At 34.3% G+C, this 26,234-nt stretch overlaps 1 protein-coding gene across 1 annotated transcript in view; it reads right to left on the bottom strand.

The window, feature by feature from the left end:
* The window catches only part of nwk (nervous wreck), a 330,585-nt gene that overhangs the window by 24,761 nt on the left and 279,590 nt on the right, over positions 1–26,234 (bottom strand). Inside the window, 8 exon segments of the mRNA XM_067119697.1 lie at positions 3,008–3,165; positions 4,594–4,780; positions 9,942–10,153; positions 11,785–11,929; positions 16,446–16,502; positions 20,916–21,104; positions 21,866–21,970; positions 22,334–22,476. Of these exon segments, the coding sequence (XP_066975798.1) occupies positions 3,008–3,165; positions 4,594–4,780; positions 9,942–10,153; positions 11,785–11,929; positions 16,446–16,502; positions 20,916–21,104; positions 21,866–21,970; positions 22,334–22,476 (1,196 nt within the window).

The following is a 26,234-nucleotide window of genomic DNA, read 5'->3' as shown; positions in this document are numbered from 1 at the left end:
TGTGCAAGAGGGTAAATGTGCCGTTGTACCACAGCAACCAGTTGAAGAAAAGACAACTGCCATTATTCATAATCACGCTGCTTTCAAAATTGTTACCAATGTTGATGTCGGAAATATTTTACATGTATCTCACCAACTTAAATGTTTATTTCATTAATAAGTTTGGTGCATTTCATGACATTTTAAAACAACAGAGATTGCTTTCTGAGAAAATATTGTTAGGCCTTTGCTCATGCCTGCGTACCTCCTTTTGACTTAGGATAATAGACTGTTGTTTAAAGATAACTACCACAGTCTTCATTTTCGTGTTACCAGTTTTGGATATGTAGTTTTTACTCCATGCAATGTAGTAGCCAAGGGAATATCACTTCATAGCCCCATTGTCCTGAGATATATCAGGTTTCCTATCCTGATATAAGTAGATCTAGGTTCCACGTGAGGTAAGCCTGCTTCAGTCAGTTTTCGTAAAAAAAATGCATATTGTGAATGGAAAGTGAAGTGATGGGTAGGTCAGTTAGTATATTATTCAGTGCTGTTGACACAATTTGTAGGACGTGCCCAGCTATATTAATTAAGACTATGGAAATAGTTTTCTCTTAATACTGAGTTCAGTTCTTGTTGTTTTGTTGTATTTGTAAACTTCATGGCTTGCAGTGATGGCGAATATGGTTTCGTCTGGATTTTACAGGTTATCCATCTCTAGATCAATAATATTTGAGGATGAGAAGTCATACGCTTTATTATTATTAGATATAATTGTAGTATCTTCATCTACTGGCATGTTTTGTTTAATGCTGTGGCAGTCATTGCATACATATTATGTTACTTCATGTATATACATACCTGTTGTGTGAGCGATATGTCTAAATCACAGAATGTGATTTGTTTCAAAAACTTCCCTTCTCTATTTCTTTTTTGGATGGGCTGGTAGACAATGTTTCTAAAATACTTTCAAGATGAAAAATGCATTTTGCGAAAAAGGTGGCTTTTACCATTTATATATCCTAGGTTTTTTTTGTTAGTTGTAGTGAAAAAGGACTTAATTTATAGTTAACCTATTGACAGATTTCTAGTGCATGGTTCTTTGTCACCAAGGCGTATAATATTCAAGTGTTAGATCTGTAGAGATATTAAATGAACCTAACACTTTCTCTGTGATAATGTTCATGATTATGCCTGAAAAAATGTCTGTTAGATACAAATCCTCTGTTCAGAATTAGCTAATTCACTCCATGTAACCGGGATGTTTTGAATAATGTTAGATGTTTTACCCTTTGTGCCTCGAGCACAAAATGAACATTTCCACCTGCAGGTATAACACATGATATACTGTTTCAATAACTTTTCACATAAATTTTATATCTCCTAAGTCAGTACCAACAAAAAGTACCCTGTACTTTGAAACACTTCAAAGTACTTCAAAGTAATGTATACCTGTAAAACATTGCGCATATTTAAACCCGGGGAGGGCTACATTGGCCATGCTCTATGACAGTTAAAAAAAAAAAGAGATCTATGCCTTCTAATCTAATCTAATAAGCGATTTCACCTGTTCTACGACGTCAGGTGTAGTGGTTGCTGAAGGTTCTACCTCCTCCTTCCGGGTCGGGACTTCGCTTCCCTAAGACACAACGTTAGAGGAAGCGGAAAGAGAGAAAGGAAGTAAATACAGATAAAACAGGTGAGAGAAACAAGGTCGTCAAGACAAGACAGCTGGGCATCAAGTAGAGCGGCAATATTTATCATAGTACTCTACTGTTCAGAAAAAAATTTTGAAAAAAAAAAAGTCTCAGAACATGGGCGAGTCCCTTAGGCAACATTGCACCATGCATGATCCCATGTTCTGGTTAACTGGTACAAAACAGTTACGAATGATCTCATGCCTTTGTTTTTTTTTACAGAAATGTGTTCTTTTGATATAATTTATGTGTGTAAATACAAACATAATTGCTTTGTATGTTTCAGCCTTTTTGTACTGTATATCTAGAGGGTCTGGTTTTTAAGGTCCTTATATAGTACTTTTTAAGGCATATGTGTGTATATATATATATATATATATATATATGTATATATATATATATGTGTGTGTGTGTGTGTGTGTGTGTAGCAGAGAGAGAGAGAGAGAGAGAGAGAGAGAGAGAGAGAGAGAGAAAGAGAGAGAGAGAAAAAGAGAGAGAGAGACTGATTATGTCATCATGTAAAATAGATGATGTGGTTAGTGGTATTAACTAATATTTCTGATAATATTGTATAGTATAATTGAAAAAAATCATAAGCACTTTTTTGACTGATATTAGATAGATATATATATATAAATATAGATATATATATATATATATATATATATATATATAACACTGGTGTATATGTATATATATATAATATGGGTGTATATATATATATATATATATATATATATATATATATGTTTGTATGTATGTATGTATGTATGTATGTATGTATGCATGTATGTATGTATGTATACAGTATAACCACATATGTGCTGTTTGATTGTGTGCGTCTGTATGAATTTTGAATATGAGAGCATTCCATCAACTTTACTTTTAATTGAAAAAGGCAGAAGCAGAGATACAAAAATCCTAAGATCCAAAATATTTTATGTACTAATAGTCATTTACTTCAAAAATAGCCCCTAGGTTCCCCTCTGTACGAAAAGCAGTTCTGAGGTGGATAGAAAAACCAGTGCTTTGCAGATTTCAAAAGTTTGCACTAAGTATTTTCCTAGGATCTTGTTGTAGTTATTCAAAGATAAAGGAAGTGTTTTAAAAGAGCTAGAAGAGCGTTTGAATATACCTAATTGAATACTGGCCAAGGAGAAATACCATGCAAAGAAAGAAAATGATTAGATAATTTTACTAAGTTATTAGATTCCTCAAAGATTTAGTTTATGTTATCCGGGAAGAAAATTGGGAATTTAATACTGGCATTGCATCTTGGAAATCAGGTTATAGGTTGAAACAGTGAAAATTAACTACTGGAACCTTACATCTTGGTTGGACACATCTGGACTGGAAACGAGTTCGGCGTACTGTTGGTCCTTTTCGGTCGTTTCGCTCTCAGGCGATGAACTGAACTGCCTCGAGTAAAGCTCTTGTTGGGTGCCGCTCAGCTCCAGCTCAAAGTTGGGCTGGTCGTAGTTGAAGGCTGTCAAGATGAAAGAGGATTATTCACTCTGCCATGGATGTGCACTCATGTAAACATTTTACCATAGGTTTTGACTTCGTTGTAAGGATGAACTAATGTAACCATAAGACGTTGAACCTTGTAACATTGTTGAAAGACATAAATATTTCATGAATCTCTGAGATATATATGCAGTGAGAAACGTGGCATGTACCACAAAAGATTTTAATTTTTCTCACCATACAGTGCGAAACTTGGCATGTACCACGAAAGATTTTAATTTTTCTCACCATATAGTGAGAAACTTGGCATGTACCACAAAAGATTTTAATTTTTCTCACCATACAGTGCGAAACTTGGCATGTACCACGAAAGATTTTAATTTTTCTCAAAGATGAGAAACTTGGGCATGTACCAAAAGATTTTTTTTTCTCACCATACAGTGAGAAACTTGGCCTGTACCACAACAGATTTTAATTTTTCTCACCATAAAGTGAGAAACCTGGCACGTACCACAACAGATTTTAATTTTTCTCACCATACAGTGCGAAATTTGGCATGTACCACAAAAGATTTTAATTTTTCTCACCATACAGTGAGAAACTTGGGCCTGTACCACAACAAATTTTTAATTTTTCACCATAAAGTGAGAAACCTGACACAGGTACTACAAACAGATTTTTAATTTTTCTCACCATACAGTGCGAAATTTGGCATGTACCACAAAAGATTTTAATTTTTCTCGCCATACAGTGAGAAACTTGGCCTGTACCACAACAGATTTTAAATTTTCTCACCATACAGTGAGAAACCTGACATGTACCACAACAGATTTTAATTTTTCTCACCATACAGTGAGAACCTGCATGTACCACAAAAGATTTAATTTTCTCTCACCATACAATGAGAAACCTTGCATGTACCACAAAAAAAGATTTTAATTTTTCTCACCATACAGTGAGAAACTTGGCATGTACCACAAAAGATTTTAATTTTTCTCACCATACAGTGAGAAACCTGACATGTACCACAACAGATTTTAATTTTTCTCACCATACAGTGAGAAACCTGGCATGTACCACAAAAGATTTTAATTTTTCTCACCATACAGTGAGAAACCTGGCGTGTACCACAACAGATTTTAATTTTTCTCTCACCAGTGAGAAAACTTGACATGTACTACAACAGATTTTAATTTTTCTCACCATACAGTGAGAAACTTGGCATGTACTACAACAGATTTTAATTTTTCTCACCATACAGTGAGAAACCTGGCATGTACCAAATTTTTCTCACCATACAATGAGAAACCTGGCATGTACCACGATAGATTAAAATTTTTGTCACCATACAATGAGAAACCTGGCATGTACCACGATAGATTTAAAATTTTCTCACCATACAATGAGAAACCTGGCATGTACTACGAAAGATTTAAATTTTTCTCACCATTTCCATTGACTTGTTGTTGTTGCTGCTCCTGCTGCTCTGGAGGAGGTTTCGACGCTTCCTCTATGGTCTCAGCAACTGGTGTAGGTTGAGTGATTATGACTCTCTCCGGTGGCAGGAGGAAACCGGGGACCTCAGGAGGAGTGTGCGGAGGAGGTGTAGTGCACGGAGACGCTCCCGATATGGCCTGGAACGTGAATACCTGAAGAGTGCACGGGAGGAGGCGGCAGTGATCAAGGGTTCCCCCTACTCATAGCATGACTCTTAAAATTTGTGACTATGGTTTAAGACGAGAGCCGGAAGGGTGGAAGGAGAAATCACTATAGGTTAAGAGTATCAAGAAGGGGAGGAGTAGCAAAGGGTTAAGATAATGGGAAGAATAAAAAAGGAAGGGTTCAGTTTTGCAGGATGAGTAGCTGAGGGTTGCAACGAAAGGAGGAGGAATACCTATGGGTTAAGGTGCATGGAAGAGGAATAGTGTATTGGTTAAGAAGAGGAGAAAGTACCTACAAGAATAGCCATTGGTAAAAATCGATGAAGTGGAGGAAAATTCATGATTTAAATCAAAGTAGAGGTAGAGCAGGCATGGGACAAGATTGGGTAGGAGAAGGGCTAGATGAAACTTTGAGGAGGATGAATATATGATGAGTTTATATGAGGAGAAATAGGCTGAAAACGTATGGAGGAAGAGATGGGGAGAGCGATAGATTAAGTTGAGTTTGTTGTGGAACATAAAAGGGCCTAAATGAGAAGAAACTTTGTTGTATAATCTGTCAAAGGAGTCTGATTTTCTGAAACTCCACCTTTTGTTCAGTTGTCTGGTACTGTTAGTTTTTCAGTGGATTAGTAAGAATAATATGTAATGAAATTGCAAAAAAAATGATGGATGACAAGTGTTTGAACCTGAAATGTGAAAAAAAGACCCATGAAAGGGCTAAAGTAAAGGAAATAATAACAAGGTGAAAGAAATGAAGGAGCTGTATAGAAGGATTAGGATAAGGTTAGGATAAGTGAATTCTCGTTTCTTAAGGATATAAAAGGACTTTTCACTAGACATCGGGGAAAATCTGGAAACACCCAGAGCTGCGGATCGACGAATCCAAATACCAAATACAAGCTACGAAGGTCAAGTATCATAAGCTTTTAGAAAGAGTCAAAGGTCATTGGAGCTTGGCAAAGCGTCTAGGCATTTGTAAATGCAAAGAGAGAAGCTTGGCATATGGGCTAGTATCAATATAGCGTAGGCCTAGCAGGCGTTTTCCTTCAGCCATATACAAAGTAAATAAAAGCTGTATATATATTATATATATTATATATATATATATATATATATATATATATATATATATATATATATATATATATATATATATATATATATATACATACAAATCGTAGTTTTTCCATGCATTATCTACTCATATGGCAGAAGTTGATAGCAAAATCAGTATTACAAAGAATAAAGATTAAAAATAAAATCACTCCGTCTTAGGTTCGGCTTTAGCATGACAATATATGACTCCTTTGGTTCTCTTTACTCACTATTGTTGAACTAGTGCTTTTAACAAGTGTCTGCTCCAACAGGCTCCAAGAATATAGGAAGGAGGAGAGAAAAAAAGAGGGGGATTTCGTTTTAGGTAGAGGTGGATGCATTTAACCAATTCATCGACCGATATCTACTTTTTCTTTCAATATGTAACTCAAGTATCAATTTGTTTTTCTATCGTTTTTTCACAAGTCTAGCATCTGCTTCTACGCTATAGAGGAATGATGGTGACACATTGAATAGTGACACATCCAACAAGGTTCATGGCAAGATAACACTGCAGCCAGAAAAGATATTATGCTTAGACAATCATATCATACTGAACTCTCAACATGTAAAAGTTGTGCAAAGGTTACTCGGTTGTGAAAACAAATATTTGAAGCTCCGCAAACAAGTCGGTTCTTTATACATTTTTTTTTTTATGAATTCCCCTCATATTGAATATTTTTTTCAGGTGAATTTCATATCGCAAACTTTCATATAGAAAGTGAAAGAAAGGTTTTCCTTGACTATTTTTTTTATATTTGTAATTTTTATATTAAAAAAATGATTAAAATCCTTATTTTCCGTTTTGATGGATTTAAAAATCACGGCCTGTCATCTTGTCCAGCAAGTGTTTAAAAATGTCTTACTTTTTTTTTTTTTGTTTGCGTAGCTTCCCGTTAGTGCATGTTCATGCTGCAACAATACACTGTTTTTTTTTTTCATTCAAGATAATCGCCATAAAGGTGCAGCCACTTGATATCAGACCATGGAAAATCATAGATAAAATGTTTGTTCCTGAAATAACAAATAAAACAATCATATAATCATATTTTATATATATACATTTATTTTATATATATATATATATATATATATATATATATATATATATATATACATATACATATATATATATATTTATTTATATATATATATATATATGCATATATATATATATATATACATACAAGTATATATATATATATATATATATATATATATATATATATATATATATATATATATATATATATTTTTGTGTGCTTGCACATGTGTATGTGTGTTTGTCTGTATAATATTTATATATATAATATATATATATATATTATATATATATATATATATAAATATATTATATATATATATATATATATATATATATATATGTGTGTGTGTGTGTGTGTGTGTGTGTTTGTATGTGTGTGTGCGTTTGTTGTGATATATTCAGTTAGGCAAGCAGAGGTTGCGTATATATTTTTTGTGTACTTCAGTCACAGTTGCTACTTGTAGCGTCATTACCTTGTGACATCCTTCAATAGCGTTAGTATCTAGCTAAAATTAGGGGAACCGACAATTCTACATTAGCTCCTTAAAAGCTAAGATCTTGAGAGGAACAACCTTGTTTTCATTTACCATAAAGTAAGCAGTTTATACTCTTCATTTTGATTTGGAAGTCGGTGTGTTTTTCTGTCAAGTGATTCGTGTCTAGAGTGTCGCCTTTCATTTATTTTTTGTCATTTTCCATTTATTACTTTCTACTAATATTTATATATATATATTTATATATGTATTGTGTTTACTTTTGTGTTATACTGTATGTGCTTTTTTAAGAGTGCATGTTTATAAGTGATAATAATAATACAATACAATAATAATAATAATAATACACACATTTAATATTGGTCAATAATAATAATAATAAATAATATTACATCCAGTACATAAGTAAGAAAAGAAAGAATTCTGTAATATAGGTAAAATAAAAAAAAAAAAAGATAAAGAGGAGACCTTAGCAAAGTACTGAATCTGGATGTAGTGCGAGAAAGCTCGACACATAACACCAACTGCCAAAAATAATGAGAAAGTGACTGAAAAACTCAAGGAATCGTGCATCAGTGATCCTTTTTTTTTTTTTTTTTTTAAATCAGCTCCATTTCTAGCGCTTGTTTTTTTTTTTCGTGACTTTTTTTTTATAGTGAATTTTGAGGATTATTTTTGTAGTGAAAGTTTCAAATGTTTTAGGAGTGATTTGTTTGATGTCTTATGATGTACTGATTTTTTTTCTACAGTGGAGATTTGAAGGTTTCTCTGGTGATTTCTCATGATGAATATATAAAGGTCCTTTATTTCTTCAGTGAGTGTTTGAATGTTTTGCGATTTTTATGGCAAATCTTGTAGAGATTTTAATTTTCTAGCGAATTTTTGAGGATCTTGTGATATTTAATTTGAATTTTCTCTGCGGTATTATCCTTTTTCATCAGAATATTATAGTGAATTACTGAGAAACTTTTTTTTGTGAATTCTGTAGCTGCTTTGATTTTAATTCATTTTCATATTAGTTTTTGGTAAGTGATTTTAGATTTGATTATTTCAATTTGCGGCAGCATACTGAAACTATTTGTGTCTTTTGTGAGTGGATGGGGTTTTATTATGATTTGAGCGGCTGGTGTTTTCATAATGAATTGCAGTAGAAGGTTGGTAAGGTTTACAATTTTCTCTGTATGATTTTATCTGTGCTTGCGGTTGCAAATATGCATTTTTCACGAAAATAGCAGTATTTGTCATATCCGTTTTATACAAAAGTGGACGAGGTGTTATTGACGTAGTTTCGTACGTAGTGGAAAATTTTTGAATGTTTCATGTTGTTAGTTTTTCGTTATTGTTTTTCTGATAGCTCTCTCTCTCTCTCTCTCTCTCTCTCCTTCTCTCTCTCTCTCTCTCTCTCTCTCTCTCTCTGTGAAAAGGAAACGAAGCCGTCTAGGTTCATGTACTAGTAGAACCTCAGCCTTGTATTTCCGACAGTTCAACGATGTACGAGCATGTCTGTTTATTTGTATGTGTGTGTAATATATATATATATATATATATATATATATATATATATATATATATATATATATATATATATATATATATATATATATATATATATATATATATATATATATATATATATACATATATATATATATATATATATATATATATATATATATATATATATATATATATATCAGTAGTGTGTTGTTATAGTACTCCACCTAACTAGTGAAAATTTCCAAGCGTTGTTAAATTTATTTGGACACAATTGTAAAACTCATACATATACTTATGTTTCATTGTCAAGTGTCTATCTCAAACCAGGAATGCAGTTTATGATCATTTTTGTGTCGCTGGATTTAACTCTGTATATATTTCACTTTTCCTGACTTGAAGTGCACCGCTCTTTAGGCACATTTAATTCAAATTTTACAGTTAGGAATTCATCACAGGGAAGGAATTCATCACAGAGAACCTTTTACCTTACTGTCTTTGGTGAGATACTCTCTGGACTAAATGATTTGTGTGTGTTTTGCTGCTAAGAATTTACCTGACCACGAGAAAAAAAAAATCTGTGACGCTTATGAAGCTGAAGTTTGACAAAGGTCATCGTGATCCTCTTTCGTTACACGAAATTAACGTTTAAAAAAAATAACTTCTGGCAACTGTCGTTAATGAACGCTGTTAGACTACCGTATCGTTTTCTTAAGTTGAGGATCAGGGTAACCTTTTTTGGATCACAGCTGATAGACCATGAGACAAAGAAAAAATATATGGATTACAGAGATAGGTAGTTACGCAGGTAAATCACCTGTGTCAAGGTAAGTCACTAAATATATATATATATATATATATATATATATATATATATATATATATATATATATATATATATATATATATATATATATATAGAAAGAGAGAGAGAGAGAGAGAGAGAGAGAGAGAGAGAGAGAGAGAGAGAGAGAGTAGGTGAGATTGATGGATAACTTCTTACATCAGGCGTGAGAGGTTCTCCGTCGGATCGGCATTCCTCCACCACCAGGGACGGGAAGAGGCCCACCTGTCCATCCACTTCACCCTCCCACCATCCGTCGTCCACGTCGTGGACGGCTTTCTTCAGGATCTTGATGATCTGTCCTTCCATGAAGCTGATCTCCTCCGGGCAGGTGGCTTCGTAGTCGTACATAGCTCGGCAGTGCAAACCAACTGTGGAATAGGAATTGTCGTCAGGAGGCTTCCTGTAGGTAAGCCTCCCAACACCTAAAGATCGACATAACGACCAGCAGTAGCAATGGTCGTTATGTCGATCTTTAGGTGTTGGGATAATCAGGTGGAGGACATTTCCAATAAGCTGGTGTTCTAGATCAGGTAGAGTTACGTAGTTAAGAATAGGGATAATCAGGTGGGGGGACATTTCCAATAAGCTGGTGTTCTAGATCAGGTAGAGTTACGCAGTTAAGAATAGGGATAATCAGGTGGGGGACATTTCCAATAAGCTGGTGTTCTAGATCAGGTAGAGTTACGCAGTTAAGAATAGGGATAATCAGGTGGGGGACATTTCCAATAAGCTGGTGTTCTAGATCAGGTTGAGTTACGCAGTTAAGAATACTGGCAGATAAAGAGGCTGAGGACAGGTTTGGTATTTCTGGCATTTTCTTTTGAAGTAGCTGTAAGGCCTATGGAAAATTCATTAGATAACTTTACGGAACTGAATTTTAAAAATGTTAGGCAAATCAGGTGTTTGACCTTGGAAAATGTAGAATTTGAGGATGCGTAGAAAGACTGGGAAAAATTGTTGCTGATCTTTTGTTTACCGTAAAAAGATTCTCAAGTGTTCGTGCAAATTTGAACCAGCCTGTTTTATCATCCCTTGCTCAGCTTGTATATATATATATATATATATATATATATATATATATATATATATATATATATATATATCACACATTAGTGAAGAAAGTTGAAGGTAGTCGTCAAGCTGAGTTACAGATGATAAGATTTTATAAGTAATAGAGAAAAGGAGAACGAATTGCGTTCAGAAGAAATTATAATCACAAAGCTTATGATAAAAAATTCTGGCCTATTTTTTTTTTAGGAGTTGAGGTTAGGTCAAATTCATTCAACACGACGGAGTGCAGACATTTTCTTTTTGAAGTTGATAAAAATTATATATGTATTCATTTCAAGAGATAGAAAACTGAATTACGTGACACCTTACCTTTAGCCGAAAATTTCATTAGATAACTTTACGTTTTACCTTGAAATATACAGTGAATAATTTTAAAAATGTTATTCAGTCAGTACCATTTATAACATTTCTAGCTTTAAACTGTGTTACATTTTTAAGATTGAAGAATCCAACTAATTATTCTGTCGCCATCATTTGGATGACGATAATGATTATTTTCAGCAATCCTCTGGCTGTATGAATCAAGTAAGATTGTTAAGGACTATTGCCAGGTGATTTGTCGTGCTTTATAATGAAAAGATACGTTCTTAGTAAATTTCAAGAGTGGGATTGTGACGTTATGCCTTTTAGTTAGAGGTAATAAATAAGATTGGAAAGAACCTAATTGTTAAAACATAAAACTCAGTTAAAATTTGTTCTCATGTTAGCCTTATTCCTTATATATGTATATATATATATGTATATAATATATATATTTATATATATATATATATATATATATATATATATATATATATATATATATATATATATATATATATATATATATATATATATGCTTTTACGCGAAATGTTTTAACCCATTGTAACTAGAGTTCAAGACTAAACTAGGTAGCTTAATACTAATAAAATAAGTAGTAACACTGACAACTATGGTGGGTATCGGAGTCCGTCGGCAGTGACAGAATAGGCATAGTCATCGCAGGGGCCGTGACCGTTGGAGGAGGAGGAGGAGGCAAGTCCGCCGGAGGCTCTGACGAATAGTCATCCGTCCCTTGGTATTCTTCGCCGCCCTGTGGGTAGTGGGGGGATTTAAAGTGAGAATGAGGGTAGTGGCTGCGCTTGTGTGTCGATATTTGGGAGATTTAATATTAAAAAAATGCGATATCATTTGTAGTAGATTCTGTTGATATGACAATTACAGTATCTGGAAAGATATTGTGGATGAATCTTTTAAATGAAGAGAAATCACGATTTTTTAAATATAAGCACGGGTGATTATTAGCTCTTATACATTTCGTTATTATTAGGACTATTTGTAACTGCAATTTGAGAGAAACGGTAAAATGTGGATAACTGGTCTGGCTTAACTCACTGAACTAATCTAAGCTTGGTTATATTAATGAACATCATTATCAAGATATGTCTAACACTGTAGGGCATTGCTAAAGATGGGAGATATATTGACTTACTTGCATCTGATTACTATACAACCTGGTGTCTAGTACCGTGGCAGGTTTTCCAAATACATGTATGCTACACGTGCGTGACTTGGTGGATTCAAATCTATATCGGATGCTGTTGAACGGGAGATCAGGCTAAATTTTGATTTCAGCTAAATCACGTTTTTCTGACCTTTTTTTATATATTTCGGTTTTATGGCAGTCTTCTCTTTGGGAGGTGAATCTTAAAAATGTTTTCTGTCGTGGGTTTTCATCATCTACCGTAGGAGGGCTTGGGAGGCGAATGCAACCATCTGGTATTGTCTCTTTATCCATGTCTGAAATTGTCGCTCCTGAATATACAACATTCTTAGTGTTGCTATTTGTCATTTCCGATCTCATAAGATGGCGTAGATACTGAAAGGCTTATACGCTTGGAGTTTTGCCCAGGTCTTCGTAAAATTTCACGTCATGTTCTTTCTCTAATACCCATCTATTTTTATGAATCACTGTTTTGTCGTATACCCTTTCTGTAAGGTTGGCCGTATGCAATATTTGCAGTTAATTTCTTTCATGCGATGAAGAGGTTTTACTCAGTTTGTTTTTCATGAAAATTTCATTGTTATGCCATTGGAACTTTCATTTATATAGCCACTCGACTTTGCCGAATTATTGTCATTTTATTATCCCAGAGATAGTTTTACTGCTGTGAATTGCACTCGCAATCTTACAGTTATCTGGAAATTTCAATCTACTGATATCTGGATGATTTTTGTCTCTAATTGGAGAATTTTGTTCTCTGTGTAAGTCAGCTGAAGGTTATATGATGTAATTTTTCCCAGTTTGCCGACTCTGTCAATTCTAATTTTATCGAGGCTTCTTTGACCTTTTACTGCAATATCTTAAAATTTGTTTCAATGTCTTAAGGTAAAATTAAATTCAGAGCGTATAATTTCTTATAGTTTAAATTTTTAGTATTTTTTTTATCTATGATAATAATCATTGCTGTATTTTCCTCGATCATAACAGCTTGGTTAATCGGAATGATTTTGCTTGAATACTCGTAATCTTGGGTCTGACGAAAATGTTACGGTTGTGATTTTGGATTTTTTAAATTGTTTCTGCCCGTAGAACATTCTTTGAATATTTGTGTTGATTTTCTCAAAGCTTTACTCTTCTGAATCCATTGCCACTTCAGTGGGCAGTAAAAAAAGGCTCACGCGTTTGAAGAATACCTCATTTTCAATCCCTGCTGGGAGCCCATTTTAATGACGTTGCAAATATAACAGATTTTCCATCTGTTTTCTCCAATCCCTGTGTTGGGCATTATTTTATCACTCTCGGAGGCATCGGTTTTACAGTTCATTTGCTCATTCTTGGCGTGTTTGGGTGATTTACTCTTCTGTTTTGTCTGCTGGTCTTTGTGCAATGGTTTTTGCTTTCTGAATCCTTTAGGCTTTTTATAGGCATGCGTGTAATCTTGATGCCTCAAAAAAGATTTTGAGGTCATCTGGATTTTAGTAATGGAAAAGGGAGATGCCTTTTAGAATCACGAATCTGTTTCTCATCACGAGTCTCTTCATTGCAATCCTTAATTTATCGGAATTATCTTCTCCAGAATTGCGTTCCTTTTTAGAAGGTTTCTGTATTATTTGTAATAGGAGAACTATTCTAGAATTCTTGATGCTTATTAAAACACTCTTTTTCTGGACTTCGTGTGATGCTTACTAGAAAGATCTTTTTCCTTTACTACTTAAAACGTGTAGTTATCATATTCTCATGAATTCTGTGGTCATATATTGAGGGTACCTTTTCTAGGAGTTTCGTGTGTTACTTTTGAGGTTTCATTCTCTCGCATATCTTGTATTACTCGCTGAATACTTCTTCTAGAATTCTTGGGCGACTCATTATCTGCACGTTTTCTTGAAGTATTTTTACCGGTACTTACCAAGAGCAGTTGACTTGAATTCTAGCGTTAGCTACCAATGGAACGTTTTCTGGAGTTCTTGGGCAAAAACGCCTCTAGGAGGCACGGCGTTCCTGAAGGACCTTTGATGTTAATAGATATTGCATGGCAACATTTTCATGAGCAGATTTTTGTGATGCGTTGGATATTGTGAAAGTGATTTGTCCTTTTCTCTGTTGATCAGAATTGTTAATGGTTTAAACTTGCCTTGCATTTTCTCACTGTAAAATTTGCATTGGTGTACTACGTGGGTCATTACATATAAGTGCTTTATTTTTCAGAATACGTGCCGTTTTTTCCCTCTCTCTCTCTCTCTCTCTCTCTCTGTCCCTCTCTCTTTCTTTCATTCCCTTGCGTTGACATCAGACTAATAATAAACATAACTTCGCAAGGAATCAGTGCTGCTCCTCACGTTACGCGTAGTTCAGAATAGATATAAAAGATGTGCATTTCAAGTGATCTTCATTCCTTAGGGAGAAAAAATGCTTTTCAGTGTGTGCGAGGGTTATTGTCACCAGTAGAGTTGTGATGTTGGTGCGGAGAAGATAATACAGGTGATGAGAATAGAAAACACACACATGACGGGTGCACATCTTGGTCATAGTCAAGAAAAGTCGTACTGATAGACTGTAGGAGGTACAACACTCGGTGTAAAAAAGGTGAATCTTCAAACTTGGTTGCTAATGTTTTAAGTAGAAGAAAGACTTTGCTTTGTCGCGAGAGATGAGATGTAGGACGCAAGAATATTAATTTTCTTTACGGCTCCTGCCTTTGCCATGACACACTTGGTAAAGCGTCGCACTGGAATGGGTCTGTCATGCAGTCTGAAGAAACTATTTGATAGCTATTTTAGGGTATTAATACTCTCGACATGGGCCAAAGGAGAGAACATCTAGAAGCAATGTTTTTTTTATACATGGATTGGAATTGCATGGTTTAGTGTTATCATGACCGTTATATAAGCATGAAATTTGTCTCTCTCTCTTTTATAACTTACTAATGTAGCACACATGGAGTCCTATGGCATTTGGAAATTTAGGATAAAAAATAACGATGCAGAATTGAAACGTTTCTCTCTACACCATCCAGAGTTTGGAATGGAACTAGACACATAGACGAAACTTACACTTTTAATTTTGTGGAAGGTTAATCAGGTCCATTGAGATTATGAACATAAAAGCTCTTCAAACTTAACAGAAGCAACTGACCAAAACGGCAGGAGAAACAAAACTTTGGTCTTGAAACAAAAAGAGGATTGTACTGTATGATGCAAGGGTGTCTCTTTATCATCTCACAGGGTTTACCGGAAACGATGCTGATTAGTTCCACAGTAAAAGTAGACAGGGAAAAGAATGCATGTATTACTTTATAAGGAAGGTCAGTATCAACCCCTGAAAGTGTAGAGGATTTCTTCCAGCAGTTCGATCCAAAAGAAAAAAAAAGTATGCGGGTTAAGCAGAGGAAATCAAAGCCAAACATACGAAGAGAAAAATAAACTAATGAAATTAGATGGACTGAACCCTTAGATGTCTCTACTCCAGGATATGTGCTTGGCTGTACTGGATTTATGTAACTAAACTGATCTCATTTGTTCCCTTCCTCTTTCACGACTTCCATTCTGATGGAACTTCCAGAGGAAGACTACAAGGGCTATCGCTTATCATCGCCTTTGACAGGTTGATGTTCGACTAATCAGATATCTCTAAGTAGAAAAATAAAAGTATTATCTATGATTAACAAAATCAAATCGACATAGATGCAGGTTGAATGGTTTTAAAAATTTTTCTCTTAAGATTTATGTTTTAAAGCAGTTCTCTCTACATAAAGGGTCCAGGTTATCTAAAGCATTTGGGCTCGCTTAATGGAAAAGAGAGCACGGAATATAAAAGCAACAGATTTCAGCTAAAAAGCTCATTTTTACAGGGTATATCTCTTAATAAAAGTCAAAGCTTTCTGCCACTGGAGGTCTCAACAAGCTATGAAACAAGCTGTGGATTAAAAAAAAAAAATATATATATAGATAGGAAGAAGGAGTTGAGATGGGGAGAGAAAGAGAAAGAGAGTGAGAGAAAAAGGTAGATAGACAGATAAGAGAGAGAGAGAGAGAGAGAGAGAGAGAGAGAGAGAGAGAGAGAGAGAGAGAGAGAGGGGTTTGTATAGAGCTGTGAGGACGGTGCCCACCTCGAAGCTGTAATCGATCGACGAGAAAGAGACGGGTGCGGCCACTTCTTCCTCCGTCTTGGCGGGGGAGATAATTGTTAGGGATGACTTGAGCACGAAAATCATAAATGATGATAGTCATAACAATAATAATGATGATCATGGTCTTCAAAAAAAAAAAAAACATACAAACATCTAGAAAACATACATTGTGTGAAACAGTTGGAGTCATTACAGGGCTGACTGACAAAAATGGTATGGAGAACGGCCGCTGCTGTAACTCTATTCTAGAAATATATACACACGCTATATCCATACACATGTATACGTACACCAATTTGTATACCAATACATGTGTATTTTGTGGTAACGATACGGGCTTCGGACTGAGGGGTAAAATTGACTGGTTAGGAACATCGGATAATACAGGAACTATAAGGGTTTGGGGAACGGGGGGTGGGGGCAGAGGGGTTGGGTTTGTGGTAGTGAAGCTGTAATATTTTAATATACCACAACTTTGGAGTTACAAGTTGAATACAAGTTCCAAGCTCACTCGAGGACTGCTGAATGATTATTATTATTATTATTATTATTATTATTATTATTATTATTATTATTATTATTTTTATGTGAAAACAATGATAGACTAATGATCACTCTCTTCTTGCTTAAGAAATTTCTTCAGCTGCCATGCTTGTTTGCAACAGCGCTCAGCCTAAAACTCAAAGAAATGCATCTGATCGTTCCTCGTATGGTCATAAGCATCATTCTGTATAAAGAGTCAATAACTGCGACAAGGTGCAATTCCTAGGCGTGTTCTTTTTCCCTGTAAAGGGGTTAAGAAAAAATATATGGATACTTTTCTGAGTTTCTGTCGTCTTCAATAAGTTGGGCATGCATCAGTAACTTGAAATAACTTTATGGTTTTATTTAATGAATGTTGTTAGATTATTTAAAGTTTTTTAGGAAAATGCGTGGGCTCGAATCTCTGGATTAACTTCTTGTTTAATTTAATTTAACTCCAGGTTATTTATATGCGTGCATAAAATAAAAACGCATTTTGTCTGGTTGTACATAAATCCGCTGTCCGTCAGTGAGCGTAAGGATGTATTCAGTACGTGATCTGAAAGGGACATGAATACTATCGAGTTGTGAATGGGTGAGGGGGGAGGGGGGTATTATTACAACTACGATACAAAAGCTGAGAATAACTATATCAAAAAAAGGAAAATACCAGTGAATGACCATTTCTTCCTTTGTCAAAGGGGGAAGGTTGTCAGGGACATACTGTACTGTTAGCTATCGTCTATTCACTACTGTTGGAAAAAAATAAATGTGGTACATTATAATCCAAACGTAAATACAGATGTATATTGGTTGTACAGGAGAAATACAGAGGGGGGGAGTAATCTGTCTACTCGTTTAACTCTAGATCTTGTCATGATTACGTTACTTTGGGATTCACAATTCACAGTTAAAAAGATCATGCGACTGAGTGACAACATAACCAACACAGTATCTTGTTAATTGTTGGCAATTACTACTAAGAGGGGATGAGTTGGGAGGTGACAAATCTCTCAAGTGGAGGAGCTTTTGGAACTTTGCTACTGCATGCCCAAGAGTCATTATTGAAGATCGGACTGGTTAAGGGACAACTCTAAGTTTAAGTCTTGTGACGATAAAAGGAAGAGAAAAATGATAAATGACGTCTGTGCACCTGATTACTCAGTGTCTGTCCAAGTACAGTTATGTGTATGTGTGACTGTATAAATGTATGTATATATGTATGAGTGGGTGTGCGTATGTGTTTTTTATATAAGTAGGCATGTAGGAGCTTTCTGTTTTGTCGTAGTTTGTAGAGTCAATTATCTAATAGATATTAAAATAAAGTGCAGTTCTCTTTTCATTGTGAAAGGAAGAGAAGCCCAGTAGATTTGATTAGAAAAAAAAATTTAATTATTATTCTTCTATGTTTAAAAGAAGTATGGGCTCTTTATCTCCCTATCTAGTTAGGGATTAGGTTTCATTCTCATCCGGTGTGTGAGTGTGTGTGTGTGTGCGTGTGTGTGTATGTGTGTGTATGTGCGTGCGTGTGTATGGCATTAAGATCTTTAAAATGGGCACACTCAATCTGATGAAAAATGGCCGGTATATTTAGCTGATGACCTCTTCTAGATGATTAATTTTCTGGACAATCGGCACAGAGTTGATTAATCAACATCAAAACCGCGTTGTGAAGGATATGCAATTTTTTTTTTGGTTTTAAGTGTTTCATAGCTTGCTGTATATTTGAGTAATGATTTTCGAATGGCATGCTGATTGTTCTTACACAGGTAATTCCAGGATTCAGTTACTTTTGAGTGGCCTTGGCGAAGGTATGTGTTCTTGTTGAGTGTTCATTATTTGTGCTTGGGGGTAGATGAAGATCTGGCATTCTGAGACCGTATAAGCTTTTCAAACTTTAAAACTGCCACAGCGAGTCTTGTCTTTAAACTGATAAGCTATTTATAAATTATGTTTAGGAGGCCTTGGATCGGTCTACGCTGTAACTTTCTTTCTCTTTGTAGTGGATGCCACATTTGAAAAAGTAATTTGTTTTTTTCTGTATGTCTGTACATTATATTGCTTTTGAATGTAGGACGTCGTACACTTATGTAGCTTTTTGGAGTCTTGCGCATTTGCAAGCAGTTAAACTGACTTCCTTAAATAGGAAGCTACTGTCTTTAACCAATGTAAAGTCCATTGGACTGTTCTCTTTTTTTTTGTTTCCATGAAAAGGAAAAAAATTGCCCACCCAGAGATTTATTGCATTAAAGACTGGTACTATTACTGTGTATCCTGTGACATGGGCATTCTGAGCTGTATAGATTTGCAAGTGAATTTCCAATTTTGGGTACTTTTCTATCTCGATCTTGTGTTACGGAAAATTTATTATCAGCGATATTTTGGCTTACTGTTGGACTTCCATTAATGAAATTTTGAGGGCTACATTGTCTTTAGATGCCAAAACGAGAACTGCACTTGAAACTAGAGCTTAGTTGAACATTTTTTAGTATGTTTTTTTGTGTTTATGTTCACAAGTCTTGTTGTGTCCATGCTGAGTTACTGTTGCGTATGTTAATGTTTATATAGTTTTTTGTGTGTTCGTGTGCATGGATTTTTCTTCCATTCATCAGTCTTGGTTCTTGAATTTATGGACTAGCTATTAAAAGCAGGTAACTGTGATAGTGTTATAAAACAGTATGACTGTGAAAAAGCATTAAAATATTTTCTCTTTTGGGAAAAATATATTTAAGCAACAAGAAGGCCAGTCAAGATTATCAGAAAACTGAGGAGGCCCAGTATTTGGTCTCCCGGCAGCGGATGTTTCGAGGTTCTTTCGAAATTGTTTTTTGTTTTTATTTTGAATGGATTGTTTCCCCTAAAGACTGGTGTGTTTGAAGACATCCTAAAGGATGATAACACATTCAAGTCCAACTTGAGCTGGGAATGAATTATTGATCTTTGAAATTTAGTTCAGTCTTTTGCGACTCCCTGAATGAATGAATGGTTGTAAGTTATCTTAAGTATTCATTCACAATTCAAGTTGCCATATAATGTTTAGTATCCTTTGAGGATGTCTTGAGTACCCATTAAAGACTAATATATCTTGTGAATGTTGACTCACATTTTGAGGTGTGAGTATACTTAAGAGTTTCACGCATTCATTCAGAACTGAGAAGAAATCTATTTTAAAATGTAAGGATCCCCTAAAGTTACATTTTAGGTATCCTTCGAGGGCACAGAATATAAGATTGTAAATTCAGTAATTTGAATACAAATAAACTGGCTTGGATTGTAATATTATTTTTTATTACTGTTGGATATTATTAGTTTTCCAGTAGTGCTCTGCAAGATGTATTAGTGTGAGAAATGGAATACTTGTGACATCTTTTATGGTAAGAGATGGATTTATAATGAAACTCATTTTGCAGAGTACAGTTGTTTTTAAGGTTATGTAATCTTAGCTGTTTCATTCGAACAAACCTCGAAACATAAGCTTTATTTCCGCCAGAGGTGTTGCAAAAATATTTAGCGTTTCATTGCTGAAATCGGAATGAAACTGAAAACTAACCTTATCTTCCTGGCCTTTTGTTTCTATCTACTATTTCTTGTGATTCAACCTTTGAGATCTTTGGCAAAAAGATGTGTACTGTAATATTGCAGCTAGTTCAAAAAAATATGTGATTATCTATGATCTATGCAATCGTATGGCTTAAGTTTTATCTGCACAGGAAAAAGTATATTTATATTGAATGAAATATCAAGCAGAGTATTGGTGGAAAAACAAAAAGAAAATGACTTCAGTATCTACATTTTAGTGTGATACTTGACTTGCCAGAATCTCATTATATCGAAATGCTGATGATCTGAACCAAAGAGTAATTGAAAGAAAGGAAAAGTTAAATTAAAAAATAAGAAGAAAAACCAAGTAAAACAAAACTTCCGCACCTCCAAGTTGTATTCTACGGAGGAGAATGAGATGCCCCCGGAAGCACTTACTGCAGTGTTGGGTACGCCGCCCCCCGTCATCATGTCTTCTGTCCCTGGCTCCGGGAAGGTCGCGAAGTTGGGGATAGCGGCCTGAGCCGAGCCCCCGTCTTCCTCCCGCTCGATGTAGTTCTCCGGGATGAAGCCCACCTGAGGATGTGAGGGGAAGGACCTCGTGAGTGACGTTGCCGAGGTCGTCGTTCAAGTGATGTCGGAGACAGGTCATTTTTGTAGGAAAAGAACATGGTCTCCAAGTCATTGCCTTTTATATGGGTGTATAAGAATGTTGACTCCTTATGTACAGTAGTAATAATAATAATAATAATAATAATAGTATCTTGGATGAAGACCCTCTCTCAAACAAGCTTCATTAAACAAAATGGCAGTCTGGATGCTGTTGAGGTTGTATTCGAGAGATTGGGAAACTGCAATACAAACTCAACGGCATGCAGACGTTCGTTCTGTTTAACGAAATAATAATAATTTAACGATAATAATAATAAACAATAATAATAATAATAATAATAATAATAATAATAATAATAATAAAACGCCAAACACTACGAAGAGCCTCACTCTACTTTTATTTATTTATTCTTCTATAACTTATATGCGAAATATATAATAGTGATATATGATTATTAAAAATCTATGTTAATTAATAATTCATTTTTGCATTTTTATTATCCATTTAATCTCTACCTAATAATGATAATATATGAAAACACTGCGAAGAGCCTCAATCTAATTTCATTTGTTCATTATTTTTATTAACCTGTTTGTGAAACAAAAACTAATGTGATATGCTTATGTGACGCTTATAAAAATATACATGTTAATAACTAATTTTTTGCATTTGTAAATCCATTTAATCACAAGTTCAGTAATAAAGTTTCTAATTTGGACACCACCTCGCCCTTGTAATTCCTGGCCTGGACCCATCCATCCCCGTCTCCCTCGCCCATGAGCTCCACTTCCTCGTTCTCCACAATGGACAGTTCGTCTGGATTTTGAGCCTGGAATGGAAGGGGAAAGATTAAGGTCATAGGCAATTATATATTGTAAGGAAGGCAGACACTCCTTTTTTGTATTCACTGGCGGATGGGAGCGGCAACCAAGTTGCTTAGAGTAAGTGTAAAATAAATAGACTTCTGTTTTATATTTGGAAAATAAAAGAATAAAAAGATATTTTGATCGTATGGGAAACAGTAGTGTCAAAAGTAGCCTTTTGTCCCAAAATTGCTCACGTAGGTAAACTAATTGGTAATTTTCATGTAGGAATTTTACCGTAAATTAAAAGCCTATGACGTGATAAATAATACCGGTAAGTAAGTTAGATGGATAGGGAAGTATGAAATAACAAAAATATTGTTACTCACTGTATAATTATAAAGGACAATACATTTCGGATAGGTAGTCTGGTCCTCGGGCGGTCCGTTGGTGACTGGAGGTAGCGGGGTGACCGGGGGATCCCCCCAGTCGACGCTAATTGGATCCCACGCTGTAGGTTCGGCTTGTCTGGCTGTGTATTTTGCGAAATGAAAAACACAAGAAGAAAATAAAGAGATTAGTCGCTTCATCAGCTGGTCATTTGTGGTTCTTGTTCTTATTAACGAAGGAAAAAGTTATGTAGTAATTTGCTGTTTTTTTTTTCTTCAGGAAAAGTTGAGTTGTCTAGCTTATTTAATTGTGTATAGTTTTCATTAAAGAATTCATTTCACATATCGGAAATTTGGGCGTGTCAAGTGCAAATTTGTCGTGCAAAGTAAAGAAATGAAGCAGATTATGAAAAAATACCTTTTGTTGAATTGAACACAAAGTGAATATGTATATTTTTATTTTGTGTAGTATTTGTGTAAATTTACTGATGTAAATGTTTTGAATTATGGATGTATGTGTTTTTATTATCATTAAAATGGTTTAACCAGACCACTGAGCTAACTATCAGCTCTCATAGGGCTGGCCTGGACGTATGTATGTATGTATGTATGTATGTATGTATATATATATATATATGTATGTGTGTATGTATGTATATATGTGTGTGTGTGTATGCAGTATATTTGTGTCGTGATGGTATAACACTTCATGCATTTCAGTTGTCTTCTGTGTTAGGAGGCTGATACTTGCAGCTATTTCAAAGTCAAGTGACAAATTCTCCATAGTCCAAGAAGAAATACTGAGGCATCCACAGATCTTTGTCAAAATAGAACCATGGGGAGGTTTTGGAGATGTTCCCAAATGTATATATAATGCTATATTATTGCATGATGAGTAAAAGATAGCCTATCGTCAAAACTGCTCTATTGTTGACATTATATGCTGGCGTTGTTTGGTCTACAAGCTTGTAGCTAAGAAAATTTAAAGAGTGAATTGCTTTGCAGGTGTAAAAATAGCCAAAGGAAATGTCAAAACATGCAAGAATTTTTTTATTGCAATATTAAGTAATTAAAGTGTATATATGATATTTGATGTTAAGCATAACAAAGATAGTCAATATAGTTATCTAAGGTTTTAACGTTTTACTATACTGCATTTTTGAAAATTTATTTTGTACTTTTAAACAGAACGTACATAGAAGCAGTTACATATATTCACATAAAAACTTAGAAAGGGGTATTTATTTTTATAATATTGAAGAATTGATGAATGTAAATGTGGACGTTTATATGCTTAGAATAATCTTCTTATTTTGACTACGTAAAAATATTTATGATTTATTTGGTATTCCTTTTCGTGAATAACATCGTATTTAAAAATTATGATTAATATTTTGTTGAATTTATTTCTTACTTTAAAGTTCTTATTTAGGGGATTATGAAGGAATAATTTTTGTAAGAGTGGATACATAAATGTGCGCGTAAAATATAAAAACCTAAGTAATTTGCTGGGAAATGAAATATCTCAAATTTTCATTTAAAATCAAAATGTCGATATTATATATATATATATATATATATATATATATATATATATATATTATATATATATATATATATATATATATATATATATATATATTTTATATTATATATATAATATATATATATATATATATATATATTATATATATATAACAATGTATATATATATATATATATTGTAATTATATTACATTAATTATTTACATGTTGATGCTTACTACGATCTTTAAAATAATTGGGCAAGAATTTACGAAGTTATATTTTTATGTATTTATAGGTTATGTTTTGAAAGTTAAAATGAGAGTACACACCGCAAAGCCTCACTCTCTGGTCCCAAACCCAATCTCCGTTGTGTTCAGAGCGAAGACGGGCCTCGGGAAATTAAAGTCACTTTTGCAATAGGGCAGGAGGACTGGCTGGCCTACCCGTTCTTAATGAACGTAGCGAACGTACTCAATAATCATTGGAAACAGGGACAAGAAAGTCAATTCATGCTAAGTAGTCTTGTCAAGGCACGAACACAGACTTGTCAAGCAAGCGTTGTAGGCGAAGGTGAACGGGAAAAACCATTTAAAAAAAGGATAAAGAACAGAAATATAAAGCACCTTTTGGAATTTCATCGGCTGTAGTACTTGTGGTGGTTGTGGAGAAGCGAACTGAGCCTTAAGATATAACAACACAGAGAACAAAATAGATTGTCATCGTATCGAGATCAATATGGACAAGGCATTATAGTGAATGATATGAATAATATTATAACTCTCTCTCTCTCTCTCTCTCTCTCTCTCTCTCTCTCTCTCTCTCTCTCTCTCTCTCTCTCTCTCTCTCAGGAGTATTGTGAATCCATATCATTGTTTTCTAAGATATATTGTGAATCCTCTCTCTCTCTCTCTCTCTCTCTCTCTCTCTCTCTCTCTCTCATAGGAATATTGTGAATCTGTATCATTGTTTTCTAAGATATATTGTGAATCCTCTCTCTCTCTGGAATATTGTTAATCTATATCATTGTTCTCTAAACTATATCATTGTTCTCTGACCTATATCATTGTTATTATTATGAGTCCTCTTCTCTCTCTCTCTCTCTTAATTATTTGAATGTTAGTGGGCTTGAATTCGTCTTGATTCCTTTTGGTTGCTCATGAGGGATATCTAATTAGAATACGATAAGTGATATCAATATACTAATGATTTGGAAGTCAGGTGGTGTGGAAAGTGCTTCGCCTAATATTACAATCAGTGTTGCCCAACATGATTAGTAATATTCTAGAATAATTTGCTTTAATTTAGTAGTATTCTAGAATAATTTGCTTTCATTTTGAATAGGTAGGGTTGTGTCTGGCTGTAATTAAGGGAATTTTATGATGAACTTGAATTTAACCGAGACTCGTGTCAGCTTCATTGGTCTAATTACTGATAATCCACTGTGTCAGTCTGATTAGATGAAATATTGATTCATTTTCGATGCTTGAAGGAAGTAATAACTGTGAAGTGTGAAAAGTGAACAATAGTTCACTGGGTATGTATTGTTAATTATAGTATTGATTGATTAATTTTAGTTATTCTAACTGGAACGTAAGTTGTGAACTGAATACTTGTAAATGTATCTTCATTTTAATATCTTCCACATTCTTTCATTCATATATACATTTTGCACATTGGATTCATGATATGTACCAGCTGAGATGTTTACATTAGGTATATTCATAGCTTGTAAGCCATCTATCATCGCGTACATTTTTGTGTGCGGGAAATCTACGAATATTTCGTTTAAAAGTTTTATAGAGAAACAAAAATGTACCTGATGAAAGGTGGCTTAAACGCTCTCTCCTTTCCGAATACTTCATGGCTTTTTCACTAAGCATTTATTCACATTCTTTTTACGGGTATATAATCGGGCATTTAAGGATTTAATAGATTGCTTTCGCGGCATTTAAATCATCCTTTGGGAAATAAATGTTCCTTGTCAGATTTTCAGTTTTGGTAATTTGTCCGCCATTTTGAAACTGGAATGTGATCAGATGCTTGTCTTTGAAATAATTCTTTCACAATGTAAGACTGCAGATAAAATTTTCAGTAAGAGGGAAAACTTCCTATTTTTCCTGTAAGATCGAAGTGAAAGTAAAATGACACAGATTACAATACACTTATTCACTTGTAATAATTTGTGCAAGAAAATGTGATTATAGTCGAAACATTAATGAAGTAAAAGATATAAGTAGAGGTTAAGGTACTGAATCAGAATATTTCTCTTACAGGGGAAAAAACATGGAATTTGTATATTTCTATTTTCACTCATTGATATTAAAATGACAATAAAAAATTATTTCTCGAGGAAAGCCAATTTGTGTTATGCAGA

This window comes from Macrobrachium rosenbergii, chromosome 17 (genome assembly GCF_040412425.1).
Source record: "Macrobrachium rosenbergii isolate ZJJX-2024 chromosome 17, ASM4041242v1, whole genome shotgun sequence".
Lineage (NCBI taxonomy): Eukaryota > Metazoa > Arthropoda > Malacostraca > Decapoda > Palaemonidae > Macrobrachium > Macrobrachium rosenbergii.
Note: the sequence above shows the minus strand (reverse complement) of the source record. Positions and strands in the feature narration are given on the sequence as shown.